Consider the following 23,021-nt stretch of genomic DNA (forward strand, 5'->3'; position numbering starts at 1 on the left):
AGTTGCTTCTCTTTTTGGTTAGTTTCCACCCATTACTTCTTGTCCTGCCTTCAAGTGCTTTGGAGAATAGCTTGATTCCCTCTTCTTCGTAGCAACCCCTGAGATAGAACATTGCTATCATGTCACCCCTCGTCCTTCTCTTCATTAAACTAGACATACCCAATTCCAGCAACTGTTCCTTATATGTTTTAACCTCCAGGCCCCTAATCATCTTTGTTGCTCTTCCCTGTACTCTTTCTAGAGTCTCAACATCTTTTTTACATCGTGGTGACCAAAACTGGATGCAGTATTCCAAGTGTGGCCTTACCAAGGCATTGTAAAGTGGTATTAACACTTCTATCCCTCTGTTAATGCAGTCTAACACTGTGTTGGCTTTTTTGGCAGCTGTAGCGCACTGCTAGCTCATATTTAAGTGATTGTCCACTAGGACTCTGAGATCCCTCTCACAGTTACTACTATTGAGCGAGGTACCACTTATACTGTTGAGCGTGGTACCACTTATACTATACCTGTACATTTGGTTTTTCTTGCCTAAATGTAGAACCTTACTTTTTTCACCATTGAATTTCGTTTTGTTAGATAGTGCTCAATGTACAAGTTTGACAAGATCCTTCTGTATCTTAAGCCTATGTTCTGGAGTATTGGCTATTCCTGCCAGCTTGGTGTCATCTGGAAATTTGATGGGTTCCCCATCTATCCCCTCATCCAAATCATTGAAGATATTGAAGAGTACTGGGCCCATAACAGAGCCCCGGGGCACCCCGCTACATACTTCCCTCCATTGAGGACCACACTGAGTAGGGCCAGTCAGCCAGCTTCAAATCAATCAATCAATCAATCTAACCCACATTTTTCTATCTTATCAAGTAGAACGTTCTGATCTACTTTATCAAATGCCTTACTGAAGTCCAAGTAAATTATATCCACAGCATTCCCCTGGTCCGCTAATTTTGTCACTTGGTCAAAGAATGCAATAAGATTTCTCTGGCATGATCTGTTTTTGACAAACGTATGTTGGCTTTTCGTAATGACTTTGTTTGCCTCTAGGTGTTTGCTGATTCATTGTTTATCTTTTCCAGAATCTTCCAGGTATTGAGGTCAGGCTGATAGGTCTGTAGTTTCCTGGATCCATTTTTCCCCCTTTTTTGAAGATGGGAACTACATCAGCATATTTTCCAGTCCTCAGTGATGGTTTTTAATTGAATTCTTAGGCCATTTGATAATTGCATCATGCTTGGCATTAAAGCTTGTTTGCCTATTTAGGTGGCCTTTAATTGATTGTGTGTTGTTCAGGTATTCTGCTAATGTGCCATCCATTGTGTTTTGATTTCTTTCTTTCTTTCACATTTCATTTTTTTCAGGTTAATTTTTTTATTATTATTGTTAGTGGCTTGGATCATTATTTTATTCTTTCATGGAAGGAATGGAAGTAATACTGGCATTCATTACAGCGATTATATTTTCTTGGAAAGCATATGTATCGTTATAACTTTAGTTTACAAAGAAAAATAAAAAAACCCCAAGAAAATGTTTATGCATCTTCTAATAACAATACTTACAACTGAACAGTATATGTAAATTTGCTTTGAAAAGACAACTCAATCTCACATTTTTCACATGAGATGAAAGACTGTGCAGTAAGTGATACTACTTGTACAGTAAAAGTTAAAAGAAGCAAACGGACAAAAATGAGTTTTCAAAAAGTAAATAAATCTAAAGAGGTGCTTTCTGAAATAAAGGACTCTCCTTTATCAAAGGGCACATAGTTACTGTAGCCTTTTGAGAACTCACTTCCAGCTTCCCTGAATGGCAATGAACAGCTAGAGTGACACAAACAAAAATAAAATGCGTTGACAAGTGATTCCTAATGAAACATGCCATGTTCCCTTTCAGCTACTAGATGGCACTAATAAGCTTTCAATTTGTTCTTCTCAGTGTTTAAACTAATCTCAAGTAGTTATGTGGTCTTCTTAATGACTGGGATTGTTGCAGGAACATTCTGTGCAGCACTGACTTTAGAGTGCTGTTGATCATTTAAAATCTATTGGGAGTTTCAAGAAAATAACATGCCATGATTCAGAGTCGTTAGCTTGTTGCACTACTTCTGAATTCAGTCTGTCTTAATGCTTGTTTATTACATTTGAAAGGCACAGAACTTAAGATAGAAGGGAAATGCTGATTCGATTTGAAAAGTATAAATCTATGATTTATAATATGGCTTCTCTTTTATAAAATTACAAGTACTGATGATGATGTGATCTTTATATTAAATCACTGCAGCATGTTAAACAGTGCCATTGATATTTGAACAGAAAGATAAATAAAAAGATAATTTCTTTAGAGAAATAGAGGTTAATAGAGGTTTTGTATTCCAGAATACAAAAATGTTAAAAGAGATTTTTCCAGCTTACTTGCTTTTCACAGATGACATCTATACTTATTTATATTTATATTATTAAGCATTTATAATTTGGCAAACACTTACTAAGTATTTTACCAGAGTACTTTATTGATTGGTTATTACAACCCAGTTAAAAAAGTTCCTAACTCAGTGTTAAAAATCAGAAAGTGATGGAATAATTTGCCAAATACTATTGACAATGTAGCTGAATCTCAGAAGAAAATGTTTAATACTTCTAAGATTGGAAACTTGTCCCTTGATATTAGGTAAAGGAAAAGGTTCCCCCGCACATCGTGCTAGTTGTTTTCGACTCTAGGGGCCGGTGCTAATCTCCGTTTCAAAGCCGAAGAGGCAGCGCTTGTCCGAGGACATCTCCATGGTCATGTGGCTGGCATGACTAAACACCAAAGGCGCACGGAACACTGTTACCTTCCCACCATAGTGGTCCCTATTTTTCTACTTGCATTTTTACATGCTTTCGAACTGCTAGGTTGGCAGAAGCTGGGACGAGTAACAGGTGCTCACTCTGTTACGTGGCACTTGGGATTCGACCCGCCAAACTGCTGACCTTCTGATCGACAAGCTCAGCGTCCTAACCCACTGAGCCACCGCGTCCCTTATGCCTTGATATTACTCAGCCCTAAATGAGAAAAGATTGCCAAGCCAAGCAAATAAGTACATGTAAATTAAGTCCATAAGATTAAACAACCAGATAAGTATCATTCAATTTGTTACTCCTGAAGACTAAGATACATTAATCATTCCTCACTAAATAAGTTCTCTCCTTATCAGTTAAACTTTAAGTCTGCTTTCTTTCTTTGCTTTTTAGTATTTGGATCACATTTTTTCATATTAGACAACAGGGCAAACAGCTTTAAAAATGGGGGGAGGGGGCTAATACAATTTTTGATTGAATTATAGAATCCCATTTTCCAGGTTAAAAAAAATAATATGTTCATGTCATTCTGAACGTCTCAGAAATCACTCTACTGGGTCCATATCTGAATTTTGCAATTTAAGAGGGATCTAGACAAATCGATCTGGGATTAAGGGAGGACAAGAAAGACAGTAACAATATAAAATCAAGCCTTGGAGGAAAGTTGGTTAGCCTGCCGAAGGGAAGCATGAGCACGTTCCTCAATATCTTGGACAGAAGAAGGCAAATGCAGTCTTTGGAAATGGAGCACCAAGAAAATAATACGAATTATCATGACACCAATGTTGATGAAGATATTACTAATATAGTAGTAACTTTTTCTCTGCGGCACCGGGGGGGGGGCAGAATAAAATCTAGTGAGCTTAAGCAATACGAAGATAGATTTTAGAGGAAGGAGAACATTACAGAAAGGGGGAGCAGTTGTTTGGCAACTGAACAGCAAAGCAAATCCAGTGCTTTTTTTGTAAAAAAAAAAAAGGTGCCGGAACTCACACATGTCATACAACCCACCTTGCCTATCCTACAAGGTTTCATCCAAAAAAGGTGCTGGAACTTCGTTCTGAGCGTTCTATGAGAAAAAAAGCCCTGAGCAAATCTAAATGGAGATTTTTCAAGCAAAGGCTCTCAGGCCTTGAGATGTTGACTTGAGATGTTCTATTTTGGAATCTTTTGCATACAAAAGAAAAGACGAGAAAAGGTAACATATAGCACTGCTAATCAACCCAGTTATTTGGGGACAATAAAACTGTGGGTTGGAAGTAGACTGTTATCCCTACTTTTCCTTTAGGATTAGCTACCAAGGGAATTCCGGTTTTACTTTTTTTGACCTCCAGGTCAAGAAAGCAAGGCTGAGATTTAGAAATGAAGTTTAGAAATGAAGAACAGAACAGAAGTCATCCTTTGAATCTTGCCTATCCAGTATGAAGAAGAAGAGAGCATGGTTATATGGTTTTGGACGATAAGTGAATCCTTTCACTTGTTCCAAGTACAAGATGGGCAAGGAAGGCTTTTACCAGCCTTATAGAAGCGGCTTGCCAGGTACAAGTACAAAAGCAGTCAATCCCTGTCCAGTTGCCAAAAAGTACATTATGAAACACACACTGCCTCCAAAACTGCCAACAATAATCCCTGTGAAACAACAGGACACCAAGAAAATGGAGACCACGTTATACAGCCTGAAAGGCCTTTGCTGCTTGATTGACTATGGTTGTGAAAGCCTACACTGCTATATGAAATTCAGAGGACTTGAAGGATTTTTGATCTACAGACAGGGATTGTGTTAAGACTTGCATTGTCGAATGGTTTGAAATAGTTAAAGGAGGGCACTTTTAAATGCAGGGTGCATGAGTCTACTTCGTATGCTGCATAACATTTGCTTCTTTTTTTCATTGTTACTTCCCTTTCCTCTTCCCCTGGCTGTTGTGATTCAGGGTCAGCCTGTGGGTCCGGCAGCCGGCTCGGATGTCTCGGATGACTCAGACGAGGGGGAGGAGGAGGGTGTTGAAGACGAACTTGCTGATGATGGCTTGGAGGCTTCGCAGAGCCCCCAGCCAGGCCCCTCTGGCTTGGTGGAGACTCAGCTGCGAGAGGCCGACAGTGCAGATGAAGAGGACCCACAGCTGGCCCTGTTCAAGGACGCCCGACGCAGGAGGCAGACCAGTAGAAGCAAGCAGAGAAAGGCTGTGGGACTCCTCGGAAGGAGGCACAGGGAGGCCACGCCCTGAACTCTAATAAAGGGAGTGTTTGGGGGAAGGGCTGGTTGCTGAAAGCAACCGCTCCGTTTGAGGATCAAAGTTCCGGTATCTTGTTTCTTGTTCTGTTGTTTGTTTGTGAATTAAACTTGGCAGACGTTTTCCAGCCTCAGACGTTCTAGCCTCTGCCGTTTGTACAGGGGTTGCCTTTCTGCAAGGCCGGTAGCAGGCTGGTACAGAACAGTTTGCTTTCAGCCTCCCACCCCTTACAACTATTATGGAGCAGCTACGTGCCGAGAATGCTCAGCTCACTCAGCAACTCACTTTGCTGGCAGCTCAGGTGGCTCAACTGCAAGCACAGATTCATGCTGCACCCCCACCCAGGAGAAAATGCCAAGTTGCAATGCCGGACAAATTTACAGGTATTCCTGAACTGTTTCCTGCTTTCCTGGGACAATGCCAGCTCTTTATCAGCGTGAGAGCAGCTGATTTCCCCACTGACCGGGATAAGGTGGGGTTTGTGTTAAGCCTTCTTTCGGGGGATGCAGCTCGTTGGGGCACGCCTCTGCTGGCACAACCTAGCCCATTGTTGGACAACTTTGTGGGGTTTTGTGACCATATGCGTCTAATGTACGAGGACCCAATTAAGACGCAGACTGCCACCCGACGCCTGAAAGCTCTGAGGCAGGGTCAACGCCCCCTACAGGGCTATATCACTGATTTCCGGCTGCTTAGCCAGGATTCCGCCTGGAATGAGGCTGCGCTCGTGGATGCCTTCCAGGATGGATTGTCGGAGGAGATGTTGGATGAGCTGGCCCGTGTGGACATTCCCTCAGATCTGAATGGGCTGATTCATCTTTGCCTGCGGATCGATGCCCAGTTGCAGCAGCGAAAGAGTCGCCGTGCCACCCCACAGACCCCTGCCGCCCCTGTTGTGCGTGAGCCCCCAGTCCAAAGGGAGGAGTCAATGGAGCTGGGTGCCGCCAGGTCTCGTCCATCGGTGACGGAAATGAACAGACGATGATCGGGGGGGTTGTGTTTTTACTGTGGGGACCCTGGACATTTGGCTGCTTTTTGCCCAAAGAAGCATCAGCGGGCATCAGTGACCAAGCCTGCCCCGAGACAGTCCCCTACTTTGCTGTCGGGAAACGCCCCGAGCCCGATCTAGACGGTGTGATAGATCGGGCGTCCCACAACAACAACACCGAGCGACGCCGTTCCGATGGTGCCTGTGAACCTCCACGGCATTTGATTTTGGAGGCACGTCTGATCCTTCCTGGCAAGCCAGAGGGGATTCCAGTCCATGCCTTAATTGACTCTGGGGCCACCACAAACTTTATGGACTCAGCCTTTGTGGCCAAATGGGCTGTTCCCCAGTGTCCGGTGGATCCGCCCATGTTAGTGGAGACTATTGATGGTCGAGTGCTCCTGTCCGGGCCTATTACGGCCGCCACGCAACCAGTATGTATGGCCATCAGTTCCCATGTGGAGGCCATCCAGTTCTACATCACTTCAGATCTGCACTTCCCCGTGGTCTTGGGACTGGCATGCCTCCGGGTGCATGACCCACAGATCTATTGGTCACAGAACTTGGTCACCTTCCCAAGCTTGCAGTGCATGGACCACTCCCGCCATATCTGTGCCGGCCAGGTGGAGGGTTCCCCAGGGGTTTCCTTGCCTCCCGAACTGTCCGACTTTGCTGATGTGTTCAGCGAGTCAGAGGCGGATCAATTACCCCCGCACAGGCCCTATGACTGCTCCATTGATTTAGTCCCTGATGCGCCTCTCCCAGTGGGGCGTTTGTACTCCATGTCGGAGCCCGAGTTGGCTGCATTGCGGGACTTCCTGGAGAAGAATTTGGCTCGCGGTTTCATCCGGCCCTCGTCCTCGCCAGTGTCTGCACCCGTGCTCTTCGTCAAAAAGAAGTCGGGCGAATTACGGCTTTGCTGCGACTACCGGAAACTCAACGCCATCACGGTGCGCAACCGTTACCCGCTGCCCCTCATCCCCGAGCTCTTGGACCGACTCCGGGAGGCTAAGATCTTCACGAAATTGGACCTGCGTGGAGCTTACAACCTCATCAGGGTTCGGCCGGGTGATGAGTGGAAGACGGCGTTTGGTACTCGCTATGGACATTTCGAGTACACGGTGATGCCGTTTGGCCTGACCAACGCCCCCGCTGTGTTTCAGCATTTTATGAACGACATCTTTCGGGATTTGTTGGACCAGTTTGTCGTGATCTACCTGGATGACATCCTGATCTACTCTCCGTCGCGTGAAGTGCATCATCAGCATCTCCGTCAGGTCCTGCAGCGACTCCGAGAACATCGGCTGTTTGCCAAGTTGGAGAAGTGCCAGTTCTACCAGGTGACCATCGATTTCCTGGGTCACCGCATTTCTCCTGAGGGCATCGCCATGGAGCCGAGTAAGGTTGAGTCGTTGCAGAGTTGGCAACCCCCGCGTCGCGTGAAGGATGTTCAGCGACTTCTTGGATTTGCCAACTACTATCGAACATTCATCCCTGGCTTTGCTGCCTTGACAGCCCCCCTCACCCGGCTCCTGCAGAAGAAGACTCGGTTCCAGTGGAACGCACCAGAACAACAGGCGTTCCAGGCTTTGAAGGAAGCCTTCATGAAGGAGCCCATCTTGAAGCATCCTGACCCGCAATGGCCGTTTGTCGTGGAGGCGGACGCCTCCGACATTGCCATTGGGGCAGTGTTACTCCAGGCAACAATGCCCAGCGGTACCCTTTTCCCTTGCGCGTATCACTCTCGGAAATTGAACCCCTCGGAGCGCAACTATACCATCTGGGAGAAGGAGCTGCTGGCCATCAAAGCGGCGTTTGAGGCCTGGAGGCATCATCTGGAGGGAGCGCGGCATCAAATCGAGGTCCGGACGGACCATAAGAATCTGGAAAGCCTGCAGACCGCTCAGAATTTGAACCAATGCCAGATCCGGTGGTCTCTTTTCTTTGCGAGGTTTGACTTCCGGGTTCGGTACATACCAAGTGGGCACAATCAGAGAGCGGATGCTCTGTCCAGGAAACCCGAATATACCCGAGTGGAAGACAAGCTTCTGCCCAGGACAGTGATCCCCGTCGAGTCTTTTGCTGCGGTGCGGGAGCCGGTTGATATACGGGCTCGGATCCGGGAGGCGCAGCAGCAGGAGGCGTGGGTGGCTCAGCGGAAGGAGGAGGTGGGGCCAGATTCGCCTTGGACGGTCACGGATGGACTCTTGTATTATCGTGACTGGCTCTATGTTCCGGGAGGGCCACTCAGGGGACTCGTCCTCAGCCAGTGTCATGATAACCTGGCAGCGGGGCATTTTGGCCTGTTCAAGACTCTGAACCTGGTCTCCCGTACCTTCTGGTGGCCCCGAGTCCGACACGACGTCCAGTCTTATGTCACCTCCTGCATTCCATGCAGGCAGGCCAAGTCAGCGACAGGGGCCCCGCCTGGATTACTGCAGCCTTTGCCAACACCCAAGAGACCCTGGGGGGCTGTGTCCATGGACTTTCTGACGGATTTACCCCCATCCTCCGGCTTCACGACAGTGTTTGTGGTGGTGGACATGCTGACCAAGATGGCGCACTTCATCCCCTGTCGCAGCTTACCGTCAGCTCGCGCCACTAGTCGTATGTTTATCCAACAGGTGTTTCGGCTGCACGGCCTCCCCGATAGGGTCATCTCCGATAGGGGGGCCCAATTTACAGGCCGCTTCTGGCAGGAGTTGATGCGTGCATTGGACATCAAGGTTTGCCTCTCGTCCGCGCATCATCCTCAAACTGACGGGGGAACCGAGAAGGTCATCGGTATCCTGGAACAGTATCTGCGCTGCTACGTCAACCTGCAGCAGAACAATTGGGTGGACTATCTGGCCATAGCTGAGTTTGCCTTTAACAACTCGCAGCACACCTCCACGCAGATGACACCGTTCTTGGCCAATGTGGGTTATCACCCCCGGTTTTTCCCCCTTTCTCCCATGGATTCACCGGAGCTGGCAGCGAATGACTTCATGGCAGAGTTACAGGTGATCCATCGATTGGTGCGACGGCAGCTGGAGAAGGCCAAGGCCGATTACAAGAGGTTTGCTGATCGGTCAAGACGGGATACGCCTCCACTATTGGTGGGGGATCGGGTCTGGCTGTCCACCAGGAACCTACCATCCACATGGCCGGCGAGGAAGCTGGATCACCGATATCTAGGACCATTCCCAGTCGAGGCTGTCATCAATCCGGTCGCCTATCGCTTAACTCTGCCACGTTCCCTGCGCGTGCACCCCGTCTTCCATCGGTCTCTGTTGGTCCCCGAGCAACCGGCTTGTCCACTCCGCCAAGCGGAACCTCCCCCATCAGGACCTCGTGATGGAGGCAGCACCCCCGAGTACGAGGTCACCAGCATTAGGGATTCCCGTTGGCTGAAAGGTCGTTTCCAGTACTTGATCGAGTGGAAAGGATACGGACCGGAGGACTTCACCTGGGAAGACGCGACCGCCGTTCATGCCCCTGCGTTGGTGACTGCTTTTCACGAATAATTCCCATCCCGACCGCATCCGGATCGGCAGCCCCGGGGGAAGGGCCCTGCGGTGCAGGATAGTGTTGTGATTCAGGGTCAGCCTGTGGGTCCGGCAGCCGGCTCGGATGTCTCGGATGACTCAGACGAGGGGGAGGAGGAGGGTGTTGAAGACGAACTTGCTGATGATGGCTTGGAGGCTTCGCAGAGCCCCCAGCCAGGCCCCTCTGGCTTGGTGGAGACTCAGCTGCGAGAGGCCGACAGTGCAGATGAAGAGGACCCACAGCTGGCCCTGTTCAAGGACGCCCGACGCAGGAGGCAGACCAGTAGAAGCAAGCAGAGAAAGGCTGTGGGACTCCTCGGAAGGAGGCACAGGGAGGCCACGCCCTGAACTCTAATAAAGGGAGTGTTTGGGGAAGGGCTGGTTGCTGAAAGCAACCGCTCCGTTTGAGGATCAAAGTTCCGGTATCTTGTTTCTTGTTCTGTTGTTTGTTTGTGAATTAAACTTGGCAGACATTTTCCAGCCTCAGACGTTCCAGCCTCTGCCGTTTGTACAGGGGTTGCCTTTCTGCAAGGCCGGTAGCAGGCTGGTACAGAACACTGGCTTCAGTGGTGGGATTCAAATACAGTATGTGAACAACCAGTTCTCTGTACAGTATGGATCCCACTTCCGGAAGTCCATTCTGGGCCTGGGCAACTAAAAATTAGCTACCAGTTCTACCGAACTGGTGCAAACTGGCTGAATCCCACCACTGCCTGGCTTATATTCTTTCCCTTTCATGTGCTATGAAGGAATAGATCCAGTGGAACAAGTTATTAGGAAGCGAAGCTAAGGGAAGACCCTAAAGTGAAGAAAAAAAAATCTACATAATAAACAAAAGCTAATGTAATTGAATTGTTTTTTCGCTCTTGTTGTGATTCAGGGTCAGCCTGTGGGTACGGCAGTTGGGTCGGACGATTCAGAGGAGGAGGGGGAGGGGGGTGTTGGAGAGGTTGCTGAGGGGGTTGGAGAGCTTGCTGATGAGAGCCCTCAGCCAGGCCCCTCCCACCTGGTCACGACGCAGACCCAGCTGTGTGAGCCTGATAGCGTGGATGAAGATGACCCACAGCTGGCCCTGTTCAAGGACGCCTGACGCAGGAGGCAGTCAATCAGGAGTAAACAGAGGAAGGCAATGGGGCACCTCTGAAGGAGCCAGAGAGAAGCCACGCCCTGAACTGTATAAAAGGGGAATGCGTGGGAGGGCTGGTTTGCTGAAGGCAACCGCTTGAATAGCTCCTGTTTCATGGTTCGTGTCTTGTTCTGTTTGCTTTTGTGTTAATAAATTTGGCAGGCTTAGTTCCAGCATCTTGCCTTCTTATAAAACGGGTTGTCCCTGCCTTTTCTGCAGGGCCGGTAGCAGGCTGGTACAGAACAGCTCTAAAGCTTAAACCCCCCCCCCCCCAAAAAAAATAATCCAGATAATAAAGAAAATGTCTCTTGAAGTGGAAGCAGTATTTGATGTTGTGGGAATAGTTTTTCCCTAAGCCCAAATCAAGAACTGTAGATTGTCCTCGACTTATGACTACAATTGAAATGAGAACAACTGTTACTAAGAAAGGTGGATGTTAAGGGACGGCCAATTTTATGAACTTTTTTTAGTAAGGTTAAATGAATTACCCCGGTTGTTAAGTGAATCATGTGGTTCTTAAATGAATCCAACTTCCCCCACTGATTTTGTTTTTCAGAAACCAGCTGGGAAAGTCACAAATAGAGATCAGGAGACCCCGGGACACTGCAACGGTCATAAAGATGTGCCAATTGCCAACTGCCCAAATTTTGATTATGTGACTACAGGGCTGTGAGGTTTGTAAGTGTGAGGACTGGTCTTAAAAGTCACTATTTTCAGTGCTGTCATAGCTTTGAACAGTGGCTAGACCAGGGGTAGGCAACCTTGGCTCATGGATTTCAACTCCCAGAATTCCTGAGCCAGCATGGCTAGCTCAGGAATTCTGGGAGTTGTAGTCCACGAGTCATAAAAGAGCCAAGGTTGCCTACCCCTGGGCTAGACAAATGGCTGTAAGTTGAGGACTACCTGTATATCTGGAACAGCACTAACGTATTAATTTCAAAATTAATAATCACAACAATTAGGAAAAAGGAAAGAAAAAAAGGTGTTGCCTAAAAGTTAGGTTACGGATAGAACAATTCTACCTACTTTGACTAGAGAAATTGTTTGACCAGATGATTAATTGTTCTGACTGTCAGGAAATTTCTCCTTAGTTCTAGGTTGCTTCTCTCCTTGATTAGTTTCCATCTGTTGCTTCTTGTCCTGCCTTTAAGTGCTTTGGAGAATAGCTTGACTCCCTCTTCTTTGTGGCAACCCCTGAGATATTGGAACACTGCTATCGTGTCCCCCCTCATCCTTCTCTTCTTTAAACTAGTTACTAGACATACCCAATTCCAGCAACCGTTCCTTATATGCTCCAAACAAAGCAAAGGAGGTAATGGGGCTTAGCTGCATTTCAGAATTAAAATTCTTTTCAAACATTCTCCTTCCAATCCCCAAAGAAATCTCTATATTTTCTCTGGAAGATATGAAATGAATGGCGTGCTAATCAACCATGCCAGTCCCCCTTTGAAGCTTCTAGCCTTGATCTTCCTTTTTCAGTCTGTCTGTCGCTCACAAAGAGACCTTCTGAGGAACAGGAGAGACCCCACTATCATGCCTTTTCATTCTGCAGAAACCCAGATGTTTTATGATACTTTGAATTCCCAGGCAGATGGAGCACTTAAAGATTGAAAAGAGGATGTATGGCAGGGGGAAGGGGACCCAGATGTATGGTAATCCTAGATTGTATTAGATGGCACACTGTGCCTTTTGCACAGTCCAAGGCGAATTTGGGAAAGCAGGACTTGCAATAAATCACACACACACACACACACACACACACACACACACACACACACACACACTATACAAACTCCTGAACCTCCTGAATACTTAATGAATGAAATGTGTCCAGAGACTTAACCACGAGACACATCGTGCCAGATTTAGGGATGGACCAAATTACCGTATTAGATTTCATTCCATTGTTTATAAATAGAAGTTTGGCTCAAATGTATGAAACTGAATGGAAATCTATATGGATTATCATATTCTTATCTCCTTATATACAGTATACAATTGTATATGCATTATTGTAATGAATGCATTTTTTCCTATTCTATCACCTCTTGTCTATTATTTTTCACCAGTATTTCCTTTCTCTCTATATATTTAATTAGAAGACTACATAACCAAAATATTAAAAGAATAATTGATTTTCATTGCAGATGGAAAACTGAATTAGAAAGTTCACCTTAAAATGTGATCCAATTGAATCTCTTTCCTCCTATTTGTCATAACAATACCAGACAAATTTAACTGATTTTGGAGCATAGGACAATTTTATCTGAAATCTGATTTGTAGAATTCAGTTAAAGCAAAATGTCTTTAAACAACATACAATTACTGAATCTATTAAACTGGCACATTTGAACATTTCCCATTCAAATAATTAACTAAAAATCTGCCAAGAATACAGATGACTTAATTTTACATTTAAAACCAAATCAGGAATATTGTACAATAATATACCAGACAAACTGAATGTCCGCACAAGAACACTGAAAACCTTTTTGTTGCAAGACATATAATTATTGAATTATTTTTTTCTTCAGAATAGACTTTAATAGAATAGGGATTCATGATCAACCTTATATTTCACATATTTTCACATTTCAGTGGGGCAAAATGCACTAGGAGCTGTCCTACTAACTCATGCCTAGACAGATTATTGGTATATAGGAGAAATTATAACTGGGATTTATCTGAAGACTCCAAAATTATTCTTTACTCCATTATGTTAATGTGTGGGGGTGAAGAGAAGCAAAATCTGACACTGAAATAGAAGAAAATGACTAGACTAGAACCAATACTTATTGTGTTTATGGCACACTGGATTGGCTGTAAGATTTAAGCAGGATAGCAGTTATTTATAGCCACAGTTAAACATCTAACTGTTGCTGCTGTAATCCTAGGATTTTCATCTGCAAGTAAAATGTTTACATTCTCAGATGTATTGCTTTCTTTTTTTAGATTTTAAAATAGGCCAGATAACTTCTTGCCAAAGACTCTTATAACATTCACAATACAATACTTTTTTTAAAAAATGTTTAACTATGGTTATAAAACCAAAGTTTTTAGTAACATATCAGTAGGTTGGGGTTTTAAGCGTATTATGTAGTATGTATTAAACATTTTACTTGTTAAATTGTTACATCTAATGCAATCCAAGTTTAGATTGCATTGGTATCTTGTTTTTGGCCTTTTGGCTATAAATAAAATTGACTGAAGTTTGGAATAGTTATTTCTAGAGCAAAATAGTTACAGCACACTTAAGATGGATGTGCACATTTTGTTAAGCTATACAATAAGCATGTTTAGGTGTGGTATGGTATTCTGAATGAACTCTCTCACTGAGCTTTATAAATCCTGCTTTATAGCTTAATAAATTGTAGGAGGCCAGCAAGTCTGGTTTATAAACATGGTTTATAGCTTATTGTGTTTTGTGAATCAGCCACTGTGATTTATTCAGCAATCTATCAGTTAAATAAACTAGGCTTAGCATGATGTGTGAACTCAGTTCAATCACTCTGCTTTCTTTCATAATGAAAAGATGGCAGTTTCTGATTTGTTCTTTCAGAATTAGGAGAGTGTAAGATATATTTTTAGCATGGTACTAAAAATTGTCTAAATATCTCTTTAGTCACTTGCCCCTTAGGCAAATGTATTTTAAAAAATGAGTTCAGTGATCTTGATTTTATATTTTCTCTTTTTGACAGAACTGCAAGTGACATGCCAGTTTTTCCTTGTTTTCCCCAAGATTAATGTTTTTTTTTCAAAAAACATGAATGATCTTATCTAAATGGGTTAGATGTTATGGTGGTTGGTTAATTGATATGCTAAGAGAAACTAGATAAATTTTGTTATAGTTACTCCAGGGTATGAATCCAGCCAAGGGTGCCGCTCTTCACTTGTTCCAATATATTTCCACAAACAAAGTTGTAGTGAGTGAATTGGGCAGCCATATAATTTTTCTTAATAAACAATGAATAAATATGTTCAGTGGATATCCGGGTCTGGCACCAGTTGACACCCCCAGGGAAGCAATAGTGGGGCAGCTGCAGTCATCCGAGTTGCCTAGTGCAGAGGTCTCAAACCTTTTGAACACCAGGGACTGGTTCCATGGAGAGAGGTTTTTCCCTGGACCCGAGGGGCTGTTGTTTCATGTACTGCCTGCATCCCACAGATGGGGCTTTGCTTGTTTGCGTGGACCGGTTTCTGGCATGCTGCTGCCCGGTACCAGTCCATGGACCAGGAATTGGGGACCCCTGGCCTAGTGGACATCCAAGGGCCTTGTTCCCTGGATAGGCCAGCTAGATGTCTGGAATAAAGGAGGAAATGTGATGGTGGTGAAGATGGACACTTACGTTGGTTTGGATGCCTCTGCCTGGTCAGTCTGTAGTTTTTCTCCTCCTTCTACTTCCATAGTGCAATATACAATCCGGTTGGGTGCTAAGGATTTGAGACCCTGCACTTCCATGATGACAACCTAAAGGAGAGAGAGAGATGGAGGGGAAGGGAGGGAGGGAGACAGAGAGAGAGGGGAGCGGGGGGAAGAGGGAGAGATAAAGAGGCCGTGACTCTCGGGAATGTTCTTTATTCAGGAATCAATTCCAGAATTAAGCACAAGTCATAGTGCTTTGAAGAAAGCATCTAAAAATCTACCATGTAGGAGTACAAGGGTAAATTGGAAGGTTGTTATTGTTGCTTGAAATTAAAATCCTCACATTAACCAAAAACATCGGGAAGAGTAACAGGCAAACGCTTCCCTTTTAAGAGCCTGTTGGGATCCCACTGGAATATTAACTTTATTTAATTAAATATTTAATTAATTTAAACATTTTCCTTAAAAAGCAAGAACAGACAAGAGCTGACCTCCAGCATTGTCTTAGACTCTGACTTCCCCTGCTACAGCTCTTCATCGTGTAGCCCAAGTATTGCTACCCGCTTGCTACCCATGAGACCCTAGCTTCAATCTCCAGCATCTCTATGAAAGCATGGAAAAACTCCTGCCTGAAACCCAGGATTCAGTGGAAAACAACCTGTCAATTAAGAACTTGAGAATCTTACTTATCAGCCTGTGAAAAGCCCTTCCTTCGGTTCTTGTCAGTTCCTCAGTGTCTCTACACATATTCCCAGACCATGCTATGCATCTACTATTGTTCATATTAAAAATCCATGCAATGGTTAAATATGGTGGTAGCTTGGTTCATAGTTTACAGATGGACCAAGGATAGGTTAGCTGTCTGTATTCCTTACATCCCCAACGAAAAGAGCAATTGCCAAAAATATAAAAAGTTGGGATTCCATTTTAAGTTTTGATTGCCAAGACATTGATCACTGAGCTGCTGTTACCCAAATTTAGACCAGTTATTTTACAACACCCTTCTATTTATTTGATGAAAACTAGATGTTACCTCCAGGGAGAAAGATAGCACAACATCTGATTTGGACAGCTGGTTTTCGTTCTCTTCTCCCAAGTCAATGATGGAAGTGTTGTGGCTGCGTTTAAGTTTTTGTAACTTAAACTCAGAGCCCCCTTTGGACACTGGCATGCTTTCCAGGTTTGCCATGAGTAAATTGACTGAGGACTTCAACTCTTCAATGTACATGTTTTCCATTTCTTTGGACACAAATTTAGGAAATTTACGCTCCTGTGATGGAAAGTAAAAAAAAAAAGTATATGATTGACAGGTTTACATATATTTATACATACTGAATTCAGTTCTCCAATAGGTATTTGTAGTTGCAGTGCAGAAGACTAATGTTTATTGTGAGGAGTTTAGTTACTTGTCTTGATTTCTCCTTCATATTAAGAAAAGTCTAGAAGTTGAGAGCTCATTCTGAGCTGACCTGCTTGTTTTTTTTTAAAATTCCTGTTTACTGAATAAAGAAGGAGGAGGAAATTTTCATGTAGCTGCAAAGCTGTGAAAATCTTGATTCCCATCCCAGAGTCATGTGCCACCCAGTCCAGACCAGGTCTTCAGTCTCATGACCATAGCAGAACCATGTGGTCATGGTGCCACCTTTTGATAAAAAACACCTTGGGCTGTTGTTTTGGGGAACTTCAGCTCCTAGTGCTGGATACTGTGGAAATTGGCTATCCTTGGGGTACCTCTGTTGTTGCTATTATTACAGGTCCTGACATCCTGTAAGAGATATGAGTATTATCTTGCTTGGTATATTTGCTTTATAAAAATTGTTTGCCTGAGGTAATCATAAAGCTTAAAATTCCTTTATTCACTGGCATGTTTAATGTGTTTGGATCCAAAAATTGCTTGGGCCATCTGATCACTGTTCTGACACTTGGCAAAGCAGCATTAAACCTAAAATGCAGAGCTTCCGGTTTTCCATCGGCACCTTCAGACGCATGGAGGTGAACTCCATCTCCAGCATCCAATTTCATCCCATTGGGAGACCCTGGAAAGGGTCAAAAGTCACCCTATAGGGGCAACAAGTGAGGAGGGGATCCCTGCTTGATCATGGGAGGGCAGCAGCCCTCCCGCTTGATCCAGGGCAGCTCTCCAAACCGGCGGGAGAAAGACCGGTCATAGCAATATGGCTCGTCATTAAGCTGCTGACAGCCGAAGTCAAAATTACTACCAAGCACCTTTAAAGCAACACAGATGAAACTGGGTGAGACCTGATCTTCTCTTTAAGACTCTAAATATCTTTCCTGAAAAAGCTGCCTTAAGTATTTTTCCCCCTGTGAGGAGAGAGGGAAGAAAATTTCTGCCCCACCCTCTAAGAACAGCAGCGACTGACTACCCAGGGGAAACAAAGCAATTATAAAAACAACTTTAATCTAATTGGCTGCATATACTTTTGAAATTTAGGGGCTAAAAAGTTTTCCTATTTTTTTTTCTTATTTCTATTTCTACTGCATACGCTGATTTTTATCTAAAAAGAAAAGAAATAAACTTTGAAAAACTATTATAAAAACGAGGACTTAAAAGGTTTTAAATGGCATCGGTGACATCGTGTGGCAAGGTTTGGTATTACAACTTGTTATTGCCTAAAAGAGACTTGGCTTGAAGCCCAGACTACAGATAAAACTCTTTCGACCTTGAATACTACCTGTGAGAAACTATGAATGTAAACCTTTACTGACTTCCAGAGTTATATGTGGGAAATTGCCTTCCTATTTCTTTATTTGAGGAACATTGGTTATTATATGACATGATGAAATATCTTGGACTATAAAATCTTACTCGACAAACTACTATAAAGACTACCTATAAACATGTGAAATAAAGGTGCCATACCTAGTTATAAAATTATTTTTAACATCTGATTTTAAAGTCCTCAACGTAACACATTATTAAGAGAATATGGATGAAGACCAGGAAAAGATCATTTCTATGTTGAAAGCAATACATGAAACCATTCTTTCAGCTTGTGACAAAATAAGACCCAACATAAAAAAAACAAGATAAAAGCTTAGATACACAAACCCAAATTTTGACTACAACCAAAGAACTAACAATACAGAAGATAACAGAAGAAGTGGAACAATCAAATACTAAGACAGAGGACTCAATTGACCAACAAATACAGTTAATGGAAAATCCAGAAAAGGGAATGATAACACTGAAAATGGAAAAGACTTTTTATATAAATCAGAAGAAATTTGAGAAAGAACAGATTGAAAGGAAGATAACCATATCAGGACAATCATGGGGAATTGGAATAATAGGGAGATGATTTAATGAATAGAAATGGGCTAGCCCTTCCAAAAAAAATGGTAACTAAATGGTCTCTCTTATTTCAAATAATATATATAATAATAGAGGGAGATCTATTTGATGATTTAAAAGCATTGACATGGAAGGCTAATTGGCAAAGGAATAAAGCCAGAATAAGGCTGAAGAAAATTGGGGTTTTGATTTATTAGAGGGGATTTCATATTACTAATTAGAGGGTAAAAGGGAGAAGTTGAGATAAGGAGAATTTTGATCATTAAATTTAAAATATTTGGAAACTAGTTGAAAATAAGGATTCTATTTGTTTAATATTTAAAAATTAGACCCAAAAGGGAAAAAAGCTATTATAAATATGTTTAATTTATTGATTAACCCAGACAATATACAATGGTTTTGATTTATTAAAGGGTATACTTATCATTAATTAGATGATTTAATATGGTGGGAAATAGATAACTTTTAGGAAATAGAGCAAGACTATATTCAAATAGATGTGTATTTTGAATATTAGATTCTATTATGAATTGAGATAAGAGAAACTTTCGTTACCTAAAGCTTGAAAATTATAAATATCAAATGTTAAATACGAATATTGATGGGAAAATAAAAATTGGGAAAAAATCAATAACAGGACATTGATTGTCTATAAAGATTGAGTGTAAAAATAATTAAGATATGTATAAGCTAAAATTTATTGATAAATATAATAATGATGTTTTTACTTAATTGATATAATAAGAACTGTATTAGGTTAAATATGAGATAGTAGATATTAAGGGAAAAAGAGAGGAAATATTTGATGTTGTAACTTGTGATTTGTACTAAAGATTTTTGTATGTTATTGAACTATTGATTAACCCAGCCACCACATTGCTTTTTAAATACTTAAATGTAAAATTGGAAAATCAATAACATATTATTTAAAAAAAACTAAAATGCAATAGCAAAAATAAATCAAAAGCCAGCTCTTCCAGTCATTGCATAAAGGAAGCTCTTAAAGTAAGGTCTATGAATGTTAATGAGCATTTTAGAAGATAGTTCTAAGTATCTAGCCAGAGCAGGATTATTCACAGAGTGGGCGGCAGCTGTGTCAATGTATTCAAAATCCTGTCGATTTTTTGTGTGTGCTATGCTGCAACGTCAATCCCAGTATCATGGTTACCATCTTGACTTTGTATCACATTCTGTGTACATTCCTGAACCAGAGGATGAACCAGAATGTTATGGTAGCAAGATGGATTCCAAGTTGTACATTAGGGATATTACTGGAAAATTGCTCTCCATATAAAACCAGCTGTACTGATGGCCACACACATTACTGGGGAAATATTTCAGCATTTTCTGGCTTTGGGCTCCTAAAACCTCTGATTTGCAGCTAGAGTCCACCAACGCTTTTTGCTACAAATGTAGATGAGGTCATAGGGAGCTTATGATTTTAGGTAGGAAGTTTTAAAGTATAGGTGCCTCACCCCCACCACCAAAGTTATATTCTATGCTTCATATGTTCAACTTTAGTTAATACAGTAGCCCTTGACTTATGACATTATGACAGACCCCCAGAAGGTATTTATGACCTGGTTCTGAAGTTCTGAGGTCTGGACTCTCCATGGTCCCATGGTTGCATTTCAGGTGCTCAGAAAACAGTCCACTTTTGCAGCTGTTTGCAGCATCAATAAGACTGAGATGTATATTTTTGTTGAAAACAAGAGCTTGCTTTGAGTTTTCAGCAAAAATGCCCCAAAGCAAATAATGGGTTTAGTTAATGACTATGCCATTGGTTAACAGCCACCACATTCATTTAATGATTACCACATGTGATGACCTGTTTTATGACTATCACGACTTACAACTGTAATTGGCAGGCTCCATTATGGTCGTAAGTCAAGGACTACCTACAGGAGCAAGTGGAATGAACTGCATGCTGTGATCTCAAGGCATGGAGGAATAGGTAGAAGTTGGTTATAGGTAAGACTAGAACTTCAAAAGATTGAAAAGCAATTAAAATCCTGAGAAAGTGGGTCAGTATTGGTCCATGCATAGGGGTGAGACAGATGGATGCAGGATGGATTTGTTACAAAATAAAACCAGCAATTTAAAATATTACTAGTCAATACTGAAAGGATCGCACAAAGAACAGTAATAATTTGTTATGATGAAGCTCTTAATTCAAAGAAACAAAACAAACAAACAAAAAACAAAAACAAATCCAGACTGTGCTATACTGTATATTCTGATAGATTCTATATACCTTTTCCTTAAGACTATTTAACAGTTAAATTTTAACTGAACGGTAGGGCCTGGATCGTTCCCAAAGCTACTGGGTTGCATTATCTAAAGTACAGGTTCCCAGAGTTCAAATCCAGAAGAAGGTCTGAACCCCATGGCATAAGATCTACCAACTCTACCATTCATGTCTCATGTTACCCAATAATGATGAAGCTGGTCATGTAAAGTTTCCTGATGATCAGTGAAAACAAAAGCTTTAGCCATTTGCTTGAAGAAGTGGGAACTTTATCTCCCAAAATTCACCTCAAGAAGTCCACACAGCTTCAAGCTGCCCAGGTTGAGAAGCACTGCTCTAAAAATACAAGCCAGAAGAGGTATGGGATCTGGTCTGATCTCTGATATTTGCCTGAGGCAACTGCTTCATGTACTTGTAAGTTTGCATCGGATTCCCCTTGCATGAAAAATCTGTCCTATTGTCTCTTGGATAGGGAAGTTCTTCTAACGTGCACCCAGTTCATGGAGGAGATGAAAAGTGTTTGTTTTTTAAGGTACAGAAGTGTTCTGCTTAGTTTTGCAGTGTTCCAGGAAAGAGTTTTAATATTTAAGTAGCTGCAGAAAGAAGACAGACCTTGATATTGAGTCTGCCCTTAAGCCAGCAGGTTTGACATGGGTATTACAAGACAATGAGCACAAGGATCAAAGTAGTCAAGTCTTGCCCAGAAAGTAAACAAGCAAGAACATCAAATAAGGCTGAAATCTCGGACATCACACATAGCTGCATTGAATAGGATGCTGCATCAAGGAACTGCAGAGTTTCTTTACCTCATTTAGTCCTTTATTACAACTGTGTGATAAAGCCCTTTTGTACAATACTATTCATGAAGAGCTATAAGACATCAAGGAATCATACAAAGCCAATGTCAGAATGGCCACCTCACATTCGCCTTACTATTTGGCTTCAGTGCCAAATTCATGATCTCCTGCATAATGTGCAAAAGAAGGAAATGTAGTAAGCTCATGGGAGAAAACATTTATTTATCCTTAGGTTTCTTACAATAGATTGTAGGTATGGACCAGATCCAGGTTGCTTGGCGCGAGTTGTAATGGGGGTCTCCCGATACTCCCATGTAACACCTCTACTCCGTGAGCTGCATTGGCTTCCGGTTGCCCTCCGGGTGAAATTCAAGGTGCTGGTTATCACCTATAAAGCCCTACATGGCCTGGGTCCGGGGTATTTGAGGGAACACCTGCTGCCGGCATCAAACGCCCTTTGCCCAGTGCGCTCCCACAGGGAGGGTCTGCTCAGGGTCCTGCCGGTAAGAGATTGCCGGAGGGTGACACCCAGGGATAGGGCCTTCTCAGTGGAGGCGCCTGCCCTCTGGAACCAGCTGCCAGTGGAGCTGAGGACTGCTCCCGACCTCCGATCATTCCGCCGGGGCCTGAAGACCTGGCTCTTTGAGCTCTCGGGCCCAGGCTGAGGATTAATTTATTTTAATTGGGGTTTTTAATAGTACAGGGTTGATTTAATATTTTTTAAATTGGGTTTTAACTTTTGTATGGTCGATTTTTAACTCCCTGTAAACCGCCCTGAGTCCTCAGGGAAAGGGCGGTATATAAATGCAATAAAATAAATAAATAAATAAATAAATGGCATCAATGTATACAGAAATTCTCATTCTTTGCTACTCACCAGTAACAGAATGACCTTTTGCCATCTAGACATAATGTATCTACTCATTGGATCATATAATTTACATATTTTATAAGGCTGCATCAACAGAGGGTTAGAATCAAGATCACATGAAGTTCTAGTAGTGTTTTAAAAAGCTTTAGTATGACCACACTTGGAATACTGCATCCAGTTTTGGTCACCATGATATATAAAAGATGCTGAGACTCTAGAAAAAGTACAGAGATGGGCAACGAAGATGATTAAGGGACAGGAAGCTAAAACATATGAAGAACAATTGCAGGAATTGGGGATGTCTGATTTAATGAAAAAAGGACTAGGGGTGACATGGTTAGCAGTGTTCCAATATCTAAGGGAATAGGTGTCAAGCTATTCTCCAAAACACTTAAAGGCAGGACAAGAAGTAATGGATGGAAACTGTGTGATAAAGCCCTTTTGTACAATACTATTCATGAAGAACTATAAGACATCAAGGAATCATACAAAGCCAATGTCAGAATGGTCACCTCACATTCGCCTTACTATTTGGCTTCAGTGCCAGTCTGCCATGAACTACGGGGGGGGGGGGAGGAGGGGAGGGGGAAAGGAAACTGAATGGGAGGCGGGAGGAGGACTCTGCTACTGCCTGTGCCGGCTAGAGACATGAATTCAAGGACAACAGCCTGCGAAGAAATGTAGCCACATCCCAAGGGTGATCGTTCCAACAACATGTAG

At 42.9% G+C, this 23,021-nt stretch overlaps 1 protein-coding gene across 6 annotated transcripts in view; it reads right to left on the reverse strand.

Moving 5' to 3' along the window:
• The window catches only part of CADPS (calcium dependent secretion activator), a gene marked incomplete at both ends in the record, with an annotated part of 451,723 nt that overhangs the window by 231,093 nt on the left and 197,609 nt on the right, over positions 1-23,021 (reverse strand). For all 6 annotated transcript variants that reach the window (XM_083355958.1, XM_083355955.1, XM_083355956.1 and 3 more), the window contains 2 exons: positions 15,056-15,177; positions 16,106-16,342. In XM_083355958.1, the coding sequence (XP_083212084.1) occupies positions 15,056-15,177; positions 16,106-16,342 (359 nt within the window). The remainder of the gene's footprint in view (positions 1-15,055; positions 15,178-16,105; positions 16,343-23,021) is intronic.

Source organism: Vipera ursinii, assembly GCF_947247035.1.
Source record: "Vipera ursinii genome assembly, chromosome: 2".
Lineage (NCBI taxonomy): Eukaryota > Metazoa > Chordata > Lepidosauria > Squamata > Viperidae > Vipera > Vipera ursinii.